The 20,444-nt window shown below is 31.6% G+C and overlaps 1 protein-coding gene across 2 annotated transcripts in view; it reads right to left on the bottom strand.

Annotated features, from left to right (window-relative positions):
• LOC109617652 (serine/threonine-protein phosphatase 6 regulatory ankyrin repeat subunit B-like) overlaps window positions 1-20,444 on the bottom strand; it is a 343,082-nt gene that overhangs the window by 10,281 nt on the left and 312,357 nt on the right. The window contains exons 6-8 of one of the 2 annotated variants that reach the window (XM_066069382.1): window positions 5,252-5,365; window positions 2,258-2,368; window positions 158-268 (exon numbers count right to left, since the gene is read on the bottom strand). In XM_066069382.1, coding sequence (XP_065925454.1) covers window positions 158-268; window positions 2,258-2,368; window positions 5,252-5,365 — 336 coding nt within the window. The remainder of the gene's footprint in view (window positions 1-157; window positions 269-2,257; window positions 2,369-5,251; window positions 5,366-20,444) is intronic. The other variant, XM_066069383.1, reaches the window with a different exon arrangement.

Below are 20,444 nucleotides of genomic sequence, written 5' to 3'. Positions count from 1 at the left end.
CAAGTTCCTCAGTACTGTCAGTAAAAACGTCAGAACTTTCTAATTTCATCAGTAATGTTATTACATTTTGAGTAAATGTATCAGTTTATCAGTAAAAAATGGGAATGTCAGTACTTTTATGACTTAGTAGTGTAATATGCTATGTTTGCACTAATACCTTGTTCAATTAAGACTGCATTATCACGTTTATCCGTTTGAATCAGTGGTAAAAGTTCAGAGGTTGTTTCTGTATGTTGTTCTTCGTCATCACTTTTCCGGAGTTGAATACCTAGATATTGAAGAATGCATAATAATTGCATTTACTAATTTGTTTTTGTTTCAGTACTCTGTGCACTTATTTCATTGTTCACAATTTCATATATTTTTATATCCTTAAGTGCTAAGTAAATTTTATTAATTTAATATAACACAACTGATAGGAGAAATTGTTCCGAAGGTTGCGGTTTAAATAGCCGACAATTAGCTGACAACCCCCCCCCCCCCCCCACTTAAAATTGTCAAGAAGGGCTGTGTTCAGTAGCCATTAGATAATCGCTGACTGGCCATTCAGATCTTAGGAAGTGAGTGTATATATACATGTACACGTGTGTCTGTCACCTCATTGTTCCCAATCTTGCTACCGTGCCCTGCAAGTTGTCAAAAAGGGCTGTGTACAGTAGCAATTATATAACGCTGACCGTGTAATAAAAAGTCAACATTCTTTCCTTTGAAAACTTCAAATTCAATCAATCAGTTGTTAAATATGTGTTTTAGATTTTTTGATCAATTGGTCTGGTGTTAAATAAGACATTGATGGATAAAAGATTAAATTGACCACTCTAAGTTAATCAAAAAACATTATACATAATACAAACATATGCATTCATAAAAATTAATTAAGATTGCTTGTCAACTTATTGAGAATTGAGAAATCGATTTCTGGGTAAACTATTTGTAACTTTTAATTCAAAATCAATGCACTCTCTCTCTCTCTCTCTCTCTCTCTCTCTCTCTCTCTCTCTCTCTCTCTCTCTCTCTCTCTCTCTCTCTCGCTCATGCTTTATTAAAAAAAGAAAACCAATGGTAATCATCGATTGCAGTTTACATGATTAAGATATAATAAGTTAGTATCTTATCTAATTTACTTCACATTTTGACTTAATGTCAAAATATAGGTGATCTTTTCGATCGGTGTGTGATTATCTGCACGTGCTAATTATGTTATGTTACCTGGCTCCTTCACTTGTTTTGTTGGTTTTTTTTTTACAAAACACGGTAATTTTTTCAAATATTAATAATGATATATGTAAACGGTTTATCAGTATAAACAAGTCCAACTTGATTTGTGTCAATGTTGAGTCAGATGTTTAGATAAAATCTAGTCTCCTCAAGCTTCAATGTAGATGGATAGGATTCAATTCTAGATTTATATTATTTCACAAAGACAAAATCACAGATAAACACCTTCTTCTTCACTACCGCAATCAGAAGTATACGGAAACACAGCGCTTTGATTTACTAGAATGTAAAATGCGTGAAATATTGTTTATGTTTTCCGGGTGTGGGGGGGGGGGAGTTCTGAGCAATATCTTATATTTATGCAAATGTGAAAAATTGGATTTTTCCATGGAGGGTGCAAGGAGGGGGGGGGGGGGTAAAGTTTCCCCGTAAATCCGCGGACGGGTAATACGGGAAGTCGAATGCTAATAGCTATGATTTGTTATGGGTGATCAAGTTTATTGATGTATAGCTCAATAGTGTCAATTTTTTTACGGACTTTTCGTTTCTAAATAATTATTAAACCTTATGCTAACAACATAAATATAATAAAATCTGTCAGTTTTTTTTTTTTTAAATAAGGCTCAATTTCTACTTCACTTATAAAATTACATATAAAGTTGACATTTTCATTTAAGGAAAATGTTATTAATAAGTTTAATAATTTTTTATTCTTTATTATCGTTCACAATACATTATTTAATACAATTTCACACCTTTTAAGCTATAGCGGGAGTACGAACAATGGTGTCAGTACTTAGCTAAGTTTTTCAGCAACATCAATAAAACGTGTCAGTACTTCTCTGAGTTTATCAGTACTGTCTAAGTTTGTCAGTACTTTTTCAAGTTCCTCAGTACTGTCAGTAAAAACGTCAGAACTTTTCTAATTTCATCAGTAATGTTATTACATTTTGAGTAAATGTATCAGTTTATCAGTAAAAAATGGGAATGTCAGTACTTTTATGACTTAGTAGTGTAATATGCTATGTTGCACTAATACCTTGTTCAATTAAGACTGCATTATCACGTTTATCCGTTTGAATCAGTGGTAAAAGTTCAGAGGTTGTTTCTGTATGTTGTTCTTCGTCATCACTTTTCCGGAGTTGAATACCTAGATATTGAAGAATGCATAATAATTGCATTTACTAAATTTGTTTTTGTTTTCAGTACTCTGTGCACTTATTTCATTGTTTACAATTTCATATATTTTTATATCCTTAAGTGCTAAGTAAATTTTATTAATTTAATTTAACAATTGATAGGAGAAATTGTTCCGAAGGTTGCGGTTTAAATAGCCGACAAATAGCTGACAACCCCCCCCCCCCCACTAAAAATTGTCAAGAAGGGCTGTGTACAGTAGCCATTATATAATCGCTGACTGGCCATTCAGATCTTAGGAAGTGAGTGTATATATACATGTACACGTGTGTCTGTCACCTCATTGTTCCCAATCTTGCTACCGTGCACTGCAAGTTGTCAAAAAAGGCTGTGTACAGTAGCAATTACATAACCGCTGACCGTGTAATAAAAAGTCAACATTCTTTCCTTTGAAAACTTCAAATTCAATCAATTAGTTGTTAAATATGTGTTTTAGATTTTTTGATCAATTGGTCTGGTGTTAAATAAGACATTGATGGATAAAAAATTAAATTGACCACTCTAAGTTAATCAAAAAACAGTATACATAATACAAACATATGCATTCATAAAAATTAATTAGGTTTGCTTGTCAACTTATTGAGAATTGAGAAATCGATTTTTGGGTAAACTATTTGTAACTTTTAATTCAAAATCAATGCAAACTCTCTCTCTCACTCTCTCTCTCTCTCTCTCTCTCTCTCTCTCTCTCTCTCTCTCTCTCTCTCTCTCTCTCTCTCTCTCTCTCTCTCTCTCTCTCTCGCTCATGCTTTATTAAAAAAAGAAAACCAATGGTAATCATCGATTGCAGTTTACATGATTAAGATATAATAAGTTAGTATCTTATCTAATTTACTTCACATTTTGACTTAATGTCAAAATATAGGTGATCTTTTCGATCGGTGTGTGATTATCTGCACGTGCTAATTATGTTATGTTACCTGGCTCCTTCACTTGTTTTGTTGGTTTTTTTTACAAAACACGGTAATTTTTTCAAATATTAATAATGATATATGTAAACGGTTTATCAGTATAAACAAGTCCAACTTGATTTGTGTCAATGTTGAGTCAGATGTTTAGATAAAATCTAGTCTCCTCAAGCTTCAATGTAGATGGATAGGATTCAATTCTAGATTTATATTATTTCACAAAGACAAAATCACAGATAAACACCTTCTGCCTCTGTCATAAGCGCTTCGAACTTACCGCAATCAGAAGTATACGGAAACACAGCGCTTCGATTTACATGTACTAGAATGTAAAATGCGTTGACCCCAAAATCATTACTTTTAAAAAAGTAGAAATATTGTTTATGTTTTCCGGGTGTTTGTGGGGGGGGGGGGGGGAGGAGTTCTGAGCAATATCTAATATTTATGCAAATGTGAAAAATTGGATTTTTCCGTGGAGGGTGCAAGGGGGGGGGGGGGGCAAGTTTCTCCGTAAATCCGCGGACGGGTAATACGGGTAGTCGAATGCTTATAGCTATGTTTTGGTATGGGTGATCAGGTTTATTGATGTTTAGCTCAATAGTGTCAATTTTTTTTACTGACTTTTCGTTTCTAAATAATTATTAAACCTAATGTTAACAACATAAATATAATAAAATCTGTCAGTTTCTTTTTTTTAATAAGGCTCAATTTCTACTTCACTTATAAAATTACATAAAAAGTTGACATTTTCATTTAAGGAAAATGTTATTAATAAGTTTAATAATTTTTTATTCTTTATTATAATTTACAATACATTATTTAATACAATTTCACACCTTTTAAAGCTGACATGAATTCATAAAAGCGTTTGGTTGCCATATTAGTTTCGATCGCTCCTCTGCTGCCACTGGGGTATATATACTGGTCGAGAAAGTTACGGTCGGTTGCTTTCCGATCGAAGCATTCAGTTTCCACGGACTTTTAAGTGCATCTACTACACATTGCAATAAAACGTTTGCAATAAAAAAATAAAGGAAACAACAATCAATAAAATACAAAATATATTTATTCTTTGAAAGAATTTCCAAGGTACTAGTATCCGTATTATTTTGCACAGATAGTGCTGCCTTACTTCGTATGCTCATCGAACACGCGTGTCGTTCATATAGAGTGAATAACGTCTGCATCGTTTTGAAAACCCCGGCGGCACTACATCCAACCCAGTAGATAAATGATAGTAAATCCAAGAAAATAACAACGTAACAGCGACTCTTTTCGATCGGTTCTATAAAAACGCTCCTTTTCCATGCGATCATTGACATTGCTTGATCACCCACAGTGTGTGGGTGCGCAAGTGCGATGTTATAAGATAAACAGGAAAAGGGTCTACAAATATCGAGGATTTTTTATGTTTATGTGCCTGGATTTCAGTCTGCCTTGTTTCGTCGTTCATTGGATATATGCCTTATCAGTGCAGTGGTTGTCATATTATTTTTGTTCAAAACGCGTTTCTACACGTCTTTTCGTCCAAGGTAACGTGAATACCTGAATGCGGTGAAGCATGAATAGTGCTCCCGGCCTTATTAAGGGGGTGTGTAGCGATGAGCAGAACAATAGAAATCGACAACTAATATGGCGGTAGTCGGAGATAAAAGGGAAATAATGCGTATTTATGAATTCATGTCAGCTTTAACTGTATGAGTTTGTCAGTACTTTTTCAAGTTCCTCAGTACTGTCAGTAAAAACGTCAGAACTTTTCTAATTTCATCAATAATGTTATTACATTTTGAGTAAATGTATCAGTTTATCAGTAAAAAATAGAAATGTCAGTACTTTTATGACTTAGTAGTGTAATATGCTTTGTTGCACTTCTACCTTGTTCAATCAATACGGATCAGTAACCTTTGACTTGGGAATATGACTTATACCTTGTTCAATCAATACTGCATTATCATGTTTATCCGTTTGAATCAGTGGGGAAAGTTCTAAGGCTGTTTCTGTTTGTTGTTCTTCGTCATCACGTCTTTTCCGGCGTCGAATACCTAGAAGTTGAAGAAAGCATAGCAAATGCATTTATTAAATTTATTTTTGTTTTCAGTATTCTGTGCACTTATTTCATTGTTTAGAATTTTATAGAGTTATCCTGAAGTGCTAAGTATATTTTATTAATTTAATTTTACAACTGCTAGGAGAAATTGTTCCGAAGGTTGCGGTTTAAATAAAATAGCTGACAAAACCAAAAAACAAAAAAAAAAACAAAAAAACCCACACACACAATGTCTTTATTTGATTTATAAATAGAAAAAAAATGGTTTTCGGAAAAAGTCTTTATTTTTGGAAATGTCCTCCTCACTATCAAACATATTTTGAATTGATAAGGTAATCTATACATGTACATCACAAGGCAACGTCTTACGTAATTTACGCGTTATTATGTCTTTCGATTTAATTAAGGCATGAACGATGTTTATAACAAAAGAACTAAATAGACAAAAAAAATTGATTTATAACAAATTTATTTTTAAAAAGTGATGACTTCCGTAAGAAATGATTGCTTTGTTAAATGATAAATTGCTGACTTTTTTTCCATAAACATTATATTGTTGACCTGAATGATTGTTCTGATGATTCTTTGCACATTAATCATTGAAATTCCAAACATATCAAAATTCTGACTGAGATCGAAAACATGCAACAAGGGAAAGAAATATACAAAGGGAGATCATTCTAACTTCTTGTTATAGCTATACAATCTCTATTCTTTACGCTTAGGGACAAGCATACATATATTCTCCTCCAAATAATCGTTAGAATTAAACTACAGTTCAAGAAAAAATATTTCATTACTTTAGAACAGTCTTTAAAAGCAGTGAATAATTTTTTTTTCTTGAAATCAATTTTATCTGCACATGTTGCTACAATTTCTAAATACCGATCTCAATCCATTTAACTTACAGATATCCAAAGAAACAGCACTATGCGATTTGAATATAGTTTTATCAACGGTTTGTTTATAAGAAAAACCTACGTTCACAGTGATAATAAAATCACTTACAAATGCGAAGATTTTTACCAATGTGATCCTGAAAAGGCCAAAACGTTGTGTAGTTTAATTTTAATTAATAAAGGGCTTTAAGTGTTAAGTAATATAAACAATTTACAGGATTCTAAACATTCATTTATAAAAGACCTGTAATTCTCTTAAATTTGAGTGTGTAAGCAATTTTGTCAATATATTATATGATTTAGCGAATGGAACATAAAATCATTAATCAAAATAAATAAATTCATATACATCACGTAGAATATTCGTCAAAACATGATTTCCTGAAATCTAATTTCAGACTTTGGCTGATATTCATTCTGTACGAAAAAAGCTCCAATTTTTACCCAAAATGTTCTATTTTAGCAACGCTCCTGACTTTTACAAACCCGACGGACCATCCAACTACCTTTTTGTTAAATAAACACCTTTTTCAATGTATATCTTCTCTCCTTTTTAAGCGCTAAGGGTACACAGTACGCAAAGCGCTTATTGGCATTGCTTTTCGGGGATGCCACTTCCGAATAAGTGCCACCTATAATCATTTAAAATAATCTGATGACTCGATGTCTAATATTAGAATGCAGAGGAGTACTCGGCTGTAGTATCGGTGTTAAAGGCAAAATATTTCTAATTATTTACATCAGCACACAAATAATCACATTAATAGGTTTCTTAAACATCAAAGATTTAAAATAAAAGAATATTTGTCAATGCATTTAAAAGGTCAAAGAGCATACGTAGTTTTGTAAACAACATGTTGCAATGGGGTTTCATACAAAAGTTCACAGCCTGTGATGTCGGTAAAGAGGCAAAATAATTCCTAGAACAGAACTGACCATACACGTTGGATCTCACATTTTGTTTATCAGATCGTTTATTAAAACATTTACTTAAAAAACGTGATCAAACTTATGAGATGAATTTTTGAGATGCAGAGAGAAATACTTGACATATTCTCGAGATACTTCAATGATTAAAAATCGAGATATAATATATAAATATAAGTAATAAGGATTCATTCTTTGAATATTATGAGGGGATAATTTCGGTCGGGGCGTGATCAAATCTACCATAAAGCCCTTCGGGCTTTATTGGATTTGATCACGCCCCGACCAAAATTATAACCTCATAATACTCAAAGAATGATTCCTTATTCCTTAGATAGATAGATAGATAGATAGATAGATAGATAGATAGATAGATAGATAGATATATATATATATATATATATATATATATATATATATATATATATATATATATATATATATATATATATATATATATATATATATATATATATATATATATATATATATATATATATATATATATATATATCTATTACTATAAATAATGAAATATACATTTACAGTAACAACTCGATTGAAAATATTTAAAAAAAAAAAAAAGGGAACAAACAAAGACCCTTATTGCATTTTTTACTTTCGAAACATAATGATAATTATGGTGCTAAATGACTGATGAGTGCTGTCCCCTGTCTTAATACCCACGCTCTACATGTACATTGACCAGATTTGAGACATATTTATCAGTCTACCAAAATAAGTATCCCTGGGGAGGGCTTTAAACCAGGTCGACCAAGTGCTGAATTGACTATTCCTTTTTAATATAGTTGTTAAGGAACTGATTTTGTTGCTAAGGCATACAACTGTATAGATGGTTGCTAGGGAGAAATTATTTTTCAATTAAATCATTTATCATGTTTCTTTTTGTTGTAAAAAGTTTGAATGCAACATAAAACTATTTTTTGCATTTTTATTGAAAAGGGGGGGGTTGCTATGGTGTAAAACTGGTTGCTAAGGACTTTTTCAGCTATATTGTATTTTTTATGCAAGTTATTTTCTTTCTATTATCATATGACTATTCCTCTAAAAAGATCAGTCTGCAAATGAATTTAGCTCTTTCATTCAAAAATTGAAAAAATTAAGCAAAAGGTGATTTTTTAACACAATTTTCCCGATATTTTTATAAAAAGGCTTCTCTATTTTATTTATGATTTTGATAAAGATGCCCTTGGTCATTTGTATGCAACATACATTTTTTGCCTCTTTTGTTGCAGAGTTGAAATATTCAATTTTATGTTAGAGGGCTATTTTAGAATTTGGTTATTTTCAAAAATGTCTCAAATATTGGTTATCATAGCAACCCAATAACCAAAACTATTTTTTCTAAAGTATGTTAGTTTAGAAACTTTGTTTATGTAACATTAATCTACTTATAAATTGAAATGTGTTTAACAGTAGAAAATGCCAATAAAATATACATGAAAATCATAGAAAATGAGTTTATGTTGGTATTATAAGCCGTTTCCATGGAAACTTCTGAAATCATTAATAAAGGTGACTTTAAATTATTCATATCCAAAAAAAAAAACGATTAGTACAATTAAGATGGTCAATTTAGAATAGAATAACGGGGGAATTTTTTTTTCAAGTTTCATAGCCAAGCTTGATTATTTGTGACATTCCCTCTTAATTATATTATTTTACAATTATGAATTACTTGATATGAACAAGCAAGGGCAGATAATTCCATTAACTGTTACACCCCGTATCCAAACTCTTGCCAAAGGCTTTCATGATATTTTTAATTTTTATAGACAGCTTCATCAATTCCTTTTTCTAAATATTTACAATTTTTTTTTCATTCAGGGGCTGAGTAAAATTAGTATTTTTTTTTAAATAATATACAGCCCTCCAACACTCATTATATGGATTAATTTAACACTATATGACTATGTTGGCCCAATTCTTTAGTCAAAACCCCTTCCCAGAGGGACATGAAATTTACAATTTTGGTAGACGGCTTCTTTGTCTACATAATTACGAATTCATCTTTTTCTTACAGATGTGTGGAAGTACAGAAGAAGATTTTTTGAAAATATATTTTCTAATATAGAACACATATCAATACTGCAAACTGCAAATTCACCACGAAGTTTTCAAGATGAAGATAAAATTGCTAATGAATGACAAACAGCAATTACCCTATATAAATATAAATTTTCAATTCATGGTCATATTAACTCCCCCTCCCCCGCATCATCTTCTATCCATTGGCCTGGAAACTACGAATCTAGGCATTTAATATCAGGATATTTTGAACACAATAACCATGCATAACCTCGAATCTAACAATTTAACACCATAACATTATGAACATAATAACAATGCATAACTTTATCTCCCACACCTGCGATAGTGCAGAAAAAGTATTAAATCAATACAATTTTACTATGTGGCCCAATTAATCCTGCTCCAAGATCTGAACCCCTGACCCAGAAACTACGAGTTTCACAATTTTGGTAAGGGGCTTCAGGGACGTCATAACCATGTATTCAGGTTTTCTAAAATATATATGAGAAAAGAGAAGATATTTTTTTGAATTTAATATATTTTTAGTATGTGTTCATATTGGTCTCACCCTAGGGCCCGAATCCCTGTTCAAGGGGTCATGAATTTCACAATTTTGGTAAAGAGCTTCATGATCAACATTACAATAAATTTAGTTTTACTCCAATGTATATAGGAGTAAAACCAATTTTTTCTAAGATTTAATACACTTTTACTATATGGCCATATTAGCCAAGAAGAACAATGAATTTCACAATTTAAATTCCTCTGAACATAGAGATGCTTCACACACAAAAAAAGTAACAAGTGGCCTTGTAGTTTTAAAGAAGACGTTAACAAGTGAAAAGCTGTCAATGTGACAGCAAACCGGGTTTTCTTTGATGTGAACTGTATCCATAATTCATATCAACCCGTATTCAGTGATATTGAGAACCCTATATTCAACATTTTGCCAAAAAAATGACTAAGTTCAAAAGCTAGTATTTTTTCGATTATTACCAGAAATCAAAATCCTAGCAATATGCACACCTCTAATATATGTACAATTAATCTGCAAAAGAACAACTTCCTATCTTGAAAACTGTAGGAGAAGTTATCCGTACAATGAGGGTACCCTATATGCAATATTTTGCCCAAAAATGACTTAGTTCAAAAGCTGGTATTTTTTCGATAAATAACCAGAAATCAAAATCCTAGCATTATGCACACCTCTGATACATGTACAATGGATATGCAAAGGAACAACTTCCTATCTTGAAAACTGTAGGAGGAGTTATCCGTACAATGAGGGTACCCTATATGCAATATTTTGCCAAAAAATGACCTAGTTCAAAAGCTGGTATTTATTTTGATAAACTCTCAGAAATCAAAATCCTAGCAATATGCACACCTCTTATATATGTAAAAAATTGATCTGCAAAAGAACAACTTCCTATCTTGAGAACTGTAGGAGGAGTTATCCGTACAAAGAGGGTACCCTTTTGGCAGCCGCCCGCCCGCCCGCCCGCCATTTTCACCATTTTAATAACCGGATTTTTCCGTTGGAAAACCCGGTTAAAAATGTAAAATGTTTAAAACACAACGTAATCACCACGACGCAGACCGCACGACGACAGACAGAGACCAATTGCAATTGCTAAAAAAAAACACCTGGAATGTTCAAATACTCAATAAATTCACCCATCATTCCCTGCAACTCTATTTAAAAATCAAATATATATATACATAGATGTTGCCAATCATGAATTCAAGCATCTCATTAATGTCTACTTAGAGTACTTGTGTGTGCAATCAGAATGGTTTTTAACAAAATAGTTTTGAAGATTTTCGATGAGAAGGTAATAATCTACAAGTTCAACTTTTATTCAATAAACAACTCTCGATGATATCAAAAAGCCTAGATTTTAATTTTACATAGATATTGGTTGTATAAAGCGTTTAAAAATTGTACCTTTTTGATGTTATTGATTTTGGTAAGACTTTGTGACCTAAAAGTTTCTAATAATTGTTCAGAGATTTTTTAGTATCCATGTCTGATTCACGTTTCTGGTGTATATTGTTGTATAGTACTCTTGAAGTGTCTCCTTCACTACTGTAATGATTTAAGTAAGGAGTAAATAAAGAGTTTTGGTATACTACAATTGTGAATTATAAAGATTAAACAGTCAACCGTTTACATATGATTGACTGTGTTGAAATGTGTTGAACGTAGACTACAATTTGGTACTAGTATATGTTTTTACTACAATTATCACAGTGGTTGACCAGGCACGCTTTGATAATTATATCACTGTTGTTATAACGTTACCTAAGCTGACTAAAAGCACACCTTTATCATCTTAGCTGCAAAAAACATATTTCATACCCATTTCTTACTGAAAAATTATAGCTAATGGACTATGTTTTCAAGCCTTTAATTTTACTTATGAAATCATAAAAGTAATTAATAATTCATCATGATTGCAGGCCTTTTTTTAAAGAATAATTGATTAAATCACGATTACTTGTAATCAGAAAAATGGATGATAAATGGTGACTCATTAGTCTGTAATGGATTACAGCTGATTACGATTACACCATCCCTGAATCTAATCTGCCGAGCTCGCCACACGTGCTTTTTTGCCCTGCCGGGCACCCTCAGAGTTGAAATACTTAAGAAATCTGGAATTATGTGAATGTATTGACCATTTCCTAGTCAGCTATAAACTCTGCTCTACCCATGGTTTGCTTTGCTTCATCCTCATTTTGTTGTCCTAGTTCAGTTTATGTAACACATATTTGCCGCCCCCACGCCCCTACCACCCCAGGGTCTATTTTATAACGTGCCGCCCCCCCCCCCCTTGGTCGGAAAACTGTAGTAATTTTAAATTCTGCTAGTGAATTAAAACGCTGCTGTGTTTTCGCTAACTTTTTTTCTTTTCTTTGTTGAGTAGCCACAAGAAGCTAATTTAGTTCACAAATAGCGCATTTTGTGTTTCCCTTTGTTTTTTATATCATTATCGTATTTTACATAAACTAATTAACTTAAGAAATAAAATATTATTTAAGTTATTGTACAGAATAGTTGTATTGTTTATAAAGCTATATAGATTCATATGCTGACAAATGGCACATTGCAATGCACGCATCTATTAAATTTATCAAATCTGGAAGAAAGTATGTATTAATTCCATCTTAAGGATGACGTTTACTCAAAATGAAAAAAAAAATCCACTGATGATAATGAAAAACCATCTATTGTGTGTTATAGAACTTTGCTTGTAGTTTTATTTTTCACTTTCAGAAAAGTAGGTCAATGACCTACTTTTTGAGTTAATGGCCATTGCGTATTTTTTGTAAAATCAAGAAAAATCCCATAAAATTTTACACTACGATTGAGATTTTCTTAATTGTAAAAATACTACAAATAATAAAACAGTTAAAAAAACCAAAATACAGTTTATGAATGGTAGTCGCACTAAATAAGCACAAAGCATTAATATTTCTACAACAATTTTAGAAAATATTCCGGTCCGAATTTTCTCTATCAGTTTTCAAATCCCTACCCATTTTTAATCCAATTTTACAAAAAAATTGAATGATGATAATACAAAAACATATATGGTATTAAACTACTTAAATTAACCTTATTCTGTTGGCATAGAATTTATATAAGATCAATGCTCAAAATTTGAGATATGGTGTCTTTTATCATTTTTAAGCATTTTTCAATATTATTGCAATTCGTGCCAAAAGATTATTTTAATGAATAAGTGAGGTAAAACCAACAGAAAATATGCAAAATTACATATGCTAAAATATAAAATCCTATCTTTTAATATTAGAGTACTGCCAAACAAATTTTAGCAAAAAACGAAATCTTCAAAATTTAGTCCGAATTTCCTATGTTTGGCTAAAAGTCAATTTTGTTTAGCCTAATTCCATAATAAAAAAAAAATATCGAATGATTTGCCAATAATAATTCATTTCATAAATACTTTTTGTGTTTAGAACAAATTTTACTGATTATATTGAACTTTATAACAATCCGAATTTGAGATCTCAAACCCTGAGTAAACAACACCCATAAGTACATTTAAACCTCATTTTTACACCTTTTTTTCTACCCACATTTACTTATTTGCGCGCTCTTTAGATTTGAAAATCTCTCTGTACCTAACAGCATTTTTAAATTGATTGGTTTCCAATTCATTGTAATAATAATAATCATATTTTTGGCAAAATTGATTTTCAATATACGGTTCAGATACATTAAAAAGAAACCCAAACCCATTGTCTTACCTTTCCTGTAAAAGATATACAGCATACAGAATATAATGTTTAGAATAAGTACTCCAGCAAGAATTGGCATCATGAATACTTCATCATAGATGAAATAGTTATTATATTTTGGGGTTTGATTTGTTTTTTCATCAATGGACGCTGTTGTACTGTAATTCCTAGTGACAATCTCAACGTGTGTTGGTTTCGTTGTTTCTTGAAGACTGGTTGCTGTGTCCGAACTGTTGAAAAAAGAAAAACAAACACATACATATTCCACTGTATGTATACTGTAACATGTTTTAATGACAACTAAAGTAGTTTATTGTTTGGTATTAAGAAGTCATTCGAAGAACACTTTATTCAGTTCTTGGAATCTAACATATAAGAATAGGACGATTTGTTTATATTTTTGCTTTGTTTTTGTTGTTGTTTTTTTTGTTCTTTTTTTTCATCATTTTAAAATCATTTGTCACAGACACCAACAGAGCGTGCTTGCTACGTTTCTTTGCAATATATTGTCCGATTCTCTTTAGAGAAGGTTTAAAATTACACTTATATTGGTATACAATTTGTTTTTGCTTAGATTTTGTTAAGATTTTTTCTCACTTTGTCGCAATTTTCTTAAATACAACGATAATATGCGGTGATCAAGAATGGTGTTCAAAATGAAATGGAAAAATACAAAACAGGAGCTGGCACGGATGCTATAAAGTTGCTAGCTGACAGAAGAGGCTATCATCTGGCCCCGATGTTATAAAACTTTCTTAAGCGCAATCTCAAACTCCAAATCGTAATCCGTGCTCCAAATCGTACTTGTCCTCAATAATCGAGATTATAAAACATTTCATACTCATATTCGTACTTCGGCTGAGTAAACGGCGATTTTATAAGTAAGCTTTGGAGCTTTCTCGAAATTGTACTCAAAACATTTAATTTTAAAAAAAAAGCAGTGCAACCATATTTAAAAATAATATATTGTAATGGTGCTGGTTATACACTATAATCTCATAATAATTACATGCATGTGATTAAAATAAAAGATGTTTGCCATTTTATCAATAAAATATTATGGAGGTAAATTTAAGAAAGTGGGAGAGCTGCAACCACCAACACTATCAACATAACTTTGAGATATTTCACTCCATTAATTGAAGTACATATACATGTTAATGTACGTTCAAAATAATTTTATTGAATAGATCGGCTTTTTAAAAATGCTGTTTTTAAATAGTCATATACGACCACCCATACTATCCATCTTTTAAAATAATAAAAAAAAATTGTACAAAAGTGTCCATGTATTGCTATTTATATAAATCGGATGCACTTGCAGAGTCCCTTCTTTGATTTTAGTAAGATTGTAGGTTAGTTCTAAACATTTCAAAGGATGGGGGATGCATAAAAAGTATAACATTTTCTATTACTTCCTATCAACTATTTATCACCTATGGTACATGCAACAAACCTTGGAAAGGGACATATTTCATAGAATAAGCGGTAAATCAGTGGCGGATTCAAGGGGGTATCCCTTTCCCCTCCCCTGGTATTGTCAAAATAATTTTAATTCATACTCCTTCTGGCAACAAAATGCAAGTTTTAATTGTCTTTTTTTAACTCGTGGGATTTTTCAAAATTAGACTGATATGAATGCTGTGGTATGAAGAAATCCCGTGGGTTAAATGGTGTAACGTACATAGAGACCAAGGGGTCATACTGCTAACCTGATATACATTGGTCATAATTCTAATCAAAGCAGCTAATTCAAAATAGCTTTCTAAAGTAAAATACTATAATTTAAGCTAGTGGTGGTTGTGTCAACCATTATAAATCGTTTAAGGGCAAAAGAGAGTACCTTACAACATAATGAAACTTACCCTGTAAACAACTCTTCAAAAGGTAAGACATTGATAAAACTAATGTTGATAATTCTCCAAAAGTAACAAACTGTTATACAGATTTTGTTTGTAAAATGCTGACAATACAAAGTTTGTGACCAAACTTCATATAAAATATATCAGAAAGCGAATGTTAAAATTTGGATATTAGAGACAATTTGATTTTTGAGAAGAAGATTTTTAAACTGACTTTTTTTACTCGTTTCTTAATACCTCCTCTTTGAAAGGAAATTAGCCCTTCATGTGAACACACTTGAATGTTTAAATTTGTTACGGCCGGAACGTTTTAAAATTGCGTTTTCTGCTAATATCGTTTTTAATATGATATATTCTATATGATTCTTTAACTATGTTATAATAAAATTATAAAATCTGATATCATGGTTCTTTAATTAAAAACCTATTAGCTGATAAACAATTGTATTCATAACTCTTTATTAGAGAGTTTGCAGTAAGCTTTTAAATGTGTAAAATATTAAAATAAAAAAAAATAATTTTCTAAAAGTCTTTAAAATGTATGCTAGAATACTTTTCCATAGATTCTTACCCTTTGCAAGATGGTTCAGCAAGAAAACAACCATTTCCAATTGATGTACAACTCGAATCTATAAGAGAAAAAATGATTGATTTTTTATGGATTTCTTTGAGAAAAATGTATTGTATATATCATTGAATATATGAGAGAAAATGTTAACAAGTTGCTGTCCTTCAAAAAAGGACTGCAATACGTGGACCGTGTGCATGGGGGTGCTAACGGAAACTCGAAAGCATTAGAATTATCACAGAACCTATTCTAGCTCATAGATCTACTAAGGAGATCTCTAATTGCAAAAACATATGTGTTGCATAAAAAATTATTATTGTTGCAAGCCTGGATTTAGTGCCTTTAACCATTAAATGTGTACATTGTTTCATGTATAGCACTGACCTCAGAATAACACATAATTATGAACTGTATTTATGAAGATTGCATCAATCGGCGAATTCACTACTTGCACATCTATCACAACTCTTTTTAAATCAAGAAAATATATGATTATCATTTATCAAAACACTCAGCGAAAATGATGATCATAGTAACAACAACGTAATGTTATGATCTTAATTAAGGTCTTCCGTTTCCAACGGAAGACCTTATAGTGATTGTAATTAGGGTCTTCCGTCTTCAGCGGAAGACCCTTCTATTATTGTAATGTTTCTTTTTCACTTTTTTTTTCTCTACAATTTTTGTGCAGAAGATTTCTCGGAGATACGTTATCCGATTTTTGTCAAATTTTCAGCATCTATCTAATATCATCTAAAGCTTATATACATTTTTTTTATTTTGTTAAAACCACTTCCGGTTCGGACTTATCCGTCATTTTGTAATTTTTTTAAAAAGTCTTGTCCATGTACCTCCTCAAAAACGAGCAAAGATAGAAAGCTGAAATTTTCAGGAATGATAGAGGACATGAACGTCTAGCCTCACGAGGAAAATCATTGTCCGGAAATTCCGAGTAAGGAAGCTAGCTGGGGTCAAAATATAGGACACGTTTTTGACGAAAACGTCTTGTCCACGCATCTCCTCAAAAACGTCAAAAGATAGAAAGCTGAAATTTTCAGGAATGATAGAGGACATGATTGTCTAGCCTCATGAGGAAAATAATTGTCCGGAAATTACGAGTACGGAAGCTAGCCGGGGTCAAGATATAGAACACACTTTTGATGAGTTTTCATTGTCCACACATCTATTTTAAAGTGCGAAAAGATAGAAAGCTGAAAATTTCAGGAATGATAGAGGACATGATAGTCTAGCATCACGAGAAAAATCATTGTCTGGAAATTCCGAGTAGGGAAGCTAAATTTTAAAACTCATATTAAATGTGTTATAATGACCTCAGACTGATTTTAAAACATGAGATCTAAATTGCACTTTAATTCTGCGTCTAGTAAAAAAAAATCAAATTGATGGGATGAAATTTAAATTTTTTGAAAATTTTAAACTCATTTAAATTGCGTTAAAATGACCTCAGACTGATTTTAAAACATGATATCTAAGTTGCACTTACAATTTTGCGTCTTATGACATCTTTGTCGAATTGATTGGATGATTTTTAATTTTTTTGAAATTTTTAAACTCATTTAAATCGCGTTAAAATGACCTCAGACTAATTTTAAAACATAATATTCAGGTTACGCTTACAATTCTGCGTCTGATGACATCTTTTTCTGAATTGATTGAATGATTTCTAAATTTTTCAAAAATTTTAAATTTAATTAAATCGTGTTTAGATGACATCAGACTATTTCTAAAACATAATATCTAAGTTGCACATACAATTCTGCGTCTGATGACATTTTTGTCGAATTGATTAGATGATTTTAATTTTTTTTTTATTTTTAAATTTAATTAAATCGTGTTTAAATGACATCAGACTAATTTTCAAACGTGATATCTAAGTTGCGCGTATAATTCTGCGTCTAATGACATCTTTCACGAATTAATTGGATGATTTTTTAAAAATTTTAAATTTAATTAAATCGTGTTTAAATGACATCAGACTAATTTTTAACATGAGATCTAAGTTGGGCTTAGAATTCTGCGTCTAATTACATCTTTCTCGAAATGATTGGATGAATTTTAAATTTTTTGTGAAAATTTTAAATTTAATTAAATCACGTGAAATTAAATTATTGGACGGAAGACCCACTCGTTGCTCGCAACGAGATCGCATCTAGTGTTTCTTATTATTATTTTTTTTTTCCTTTTTTTGTCCACAAGATTTCTCAGAGATGGCTGGATGAATTTGTTTGACATTTTCAGGACTGCTAGAAAATGATAATATCTCTAGGATTTTTTTCATTTTTTCAAAATTCACTTCCTGTCGTCCGTTTCCCGTCCCGCGGAAAAAACCTATGGACAATGAGATCTCAGAAACGATAAAGACTTGAACATCCACACTTTGAGGAATGATAGACCTATAGTTGTAGATGTGTTTAAACTATTTTGTTTTGTTCCTCGTTACTTTCGGTCGTCACCGGAAGCTCTTCAAAAATTATGCTTTTACGCATTTAATATATTTCACGGAGAAATGAAATATAAGTGCTAATGTTTACATATATCATCTTTCCGATGTTAACTAAACATAAAAATTCTACTTCCGGTGAGATATCTCAAATATCTCATGTAGCCTTTTTTAAAACAAATGTTTGTACCGCGAGATCTCAGAAACTGTAAGTGATCAAGACACGAAACTTATATGGATGATAGACATTTGATAGAAGATGTGTTTAATCGTTTTTATTTTGTCAACCGCCGTCACTTCCGGTCCACACAGGAAGAGTTCAAACAAATCAAGTTTTTAAAAAGTTTAACCAGATTTCTCAGAGATGGCTGGATAGATTTTCTTGATATTTTAGGACTGCTAGAAAATGATAATATCTACAGGAGTTTTTCTTTTATTTTTTCAAAATTCACTTCCTGTCGTCCATTTCTTGTCCCGCGATAAAAAGCTATGGACAATGAGATCTCAGAAACGATAAAGACTTGAACATCCAAACTTTTAGGGATGATAGACCTATAGTTGTAGATGTGTTTAAACTATTTTGTTTTGTTCGTCGTAACTTCCGGTCGTCACCGGAAGCACTTCAAACATTTTGTTTTTACGCATTTTATTTGTTTAATACAGAATTGAAACATAAGTATAAACGCTTTCATATGTCATCTATCCGATGATTAATAAACACAAAAAAATTAATTCCGGTAAGTTATCTTAAATATCTCAGGTACTCTTTTTAAACCAAATATTTATTACAGCGAGATTTCATCAACTGTAAGTGACCAAGTCACAAAACTTACATGGATGATAGACATTTGATAGAAGATGTGTTTAACAGGTCTCATTTTGTCAACCGTCTCTTCCGGTCCACACCGGAAGTGTTCAAACAATTCAAGTTGTTTCAGAGTTTAACTGTTTTTGTTTGACAATATAAGATATGTTGATAGCCAATAAAGTCCTGTTGTGTAATGGTTAGGAAATACTAATATTCATTTTCATTGAACACTTCCGCTTGTCCGTTTCCTGTCCCGAGACCAAAAACCTTGTTTCCTAGAGATCTTAAAAAACGGTGACGACTTGAACAATCAAACTTTGTGGGATGATAGACCTATGTATGTACATGTGTATACACTAATTTGCTTTGATTGGCGTAATTTCCGGTTGTCACCGGAAGCACTTCAAAAATTTGTTTTATTCATATTTTATATATTTTACATAAAATGAAAATATCAGTATACAATCTAACATATGTCATCTATATTATGTTAAATTAGCAAATAAATTTTACTTCCGGTGAGATATCTCAAATGTCTCTATGTAGCTTTCCTTTTTACAAATTTGATGTCCGCGAGATTTTTGTCACTGTAAGCGAATTAGACACGAAATTTTCATGATTGATAGAAATTTGATTGGGGATGTGTTTAACGGGTTTAATTTTGTCAACTGTCACTTCCGGTTCTTACAAGAAGGGTTCAAACAAATCATGTTTTTAACAAGTTTAACTGACTTTCTTGGGTTTTTCATCTAGCCTGACAAACAGTGATGTACGCTGAGCAAATGTATGAGAAATACCAGCTTTTGTTTTAATTAATCACTTCCATTTGTCCGTTTCCGTTCCCGAGAAAAAAAATATTGTTTCAAAGAGATCTTAGATTTGGCAGAGACGTGAACAACCAAACTTTGAGGAAAGATTAACTTATGATTATACAAATGGTTAACATGTTTGTTTAGTTCGGCGTTACTTCCGGTCGTCACAGAAAGTACTTCAGAAATTGATTTCTTTTTCATTCTCATTGTTTTACATGCAAGTAATGTCCGTATATATCATTCACAATGATTATCATATCCACTTTTTTCGCTGTTAGAGAAGCAATGTCTTACAGTTAAATTGATACATGTATATCAAAACGGAAGACCTTTTTGTTGCTTTTGCAACAAGAGTCTAGTTTTTTAAATATAATTTTTACAAACATCATGCGTAACTTCCGAATGCGCACTGTACG

The sequence above is a fragment of the Magallana gigas genome, chromosome 8, assembly GCF_963853765.1.
Source record: "Magallana gigas chromosome 8, xbMagGiga1.1, whole genome shotgun sequence".
Taxonomy (NCBI): domain Eukaryota; kingdom Metazoa; phylum Mollusca; class Bivalvia; order Ostreida; family Ostreidae; genus Magallana; species Magallana gigas.
This window is presented reverse-complemented; position numbering and strand designations above follow the sequence as displayed.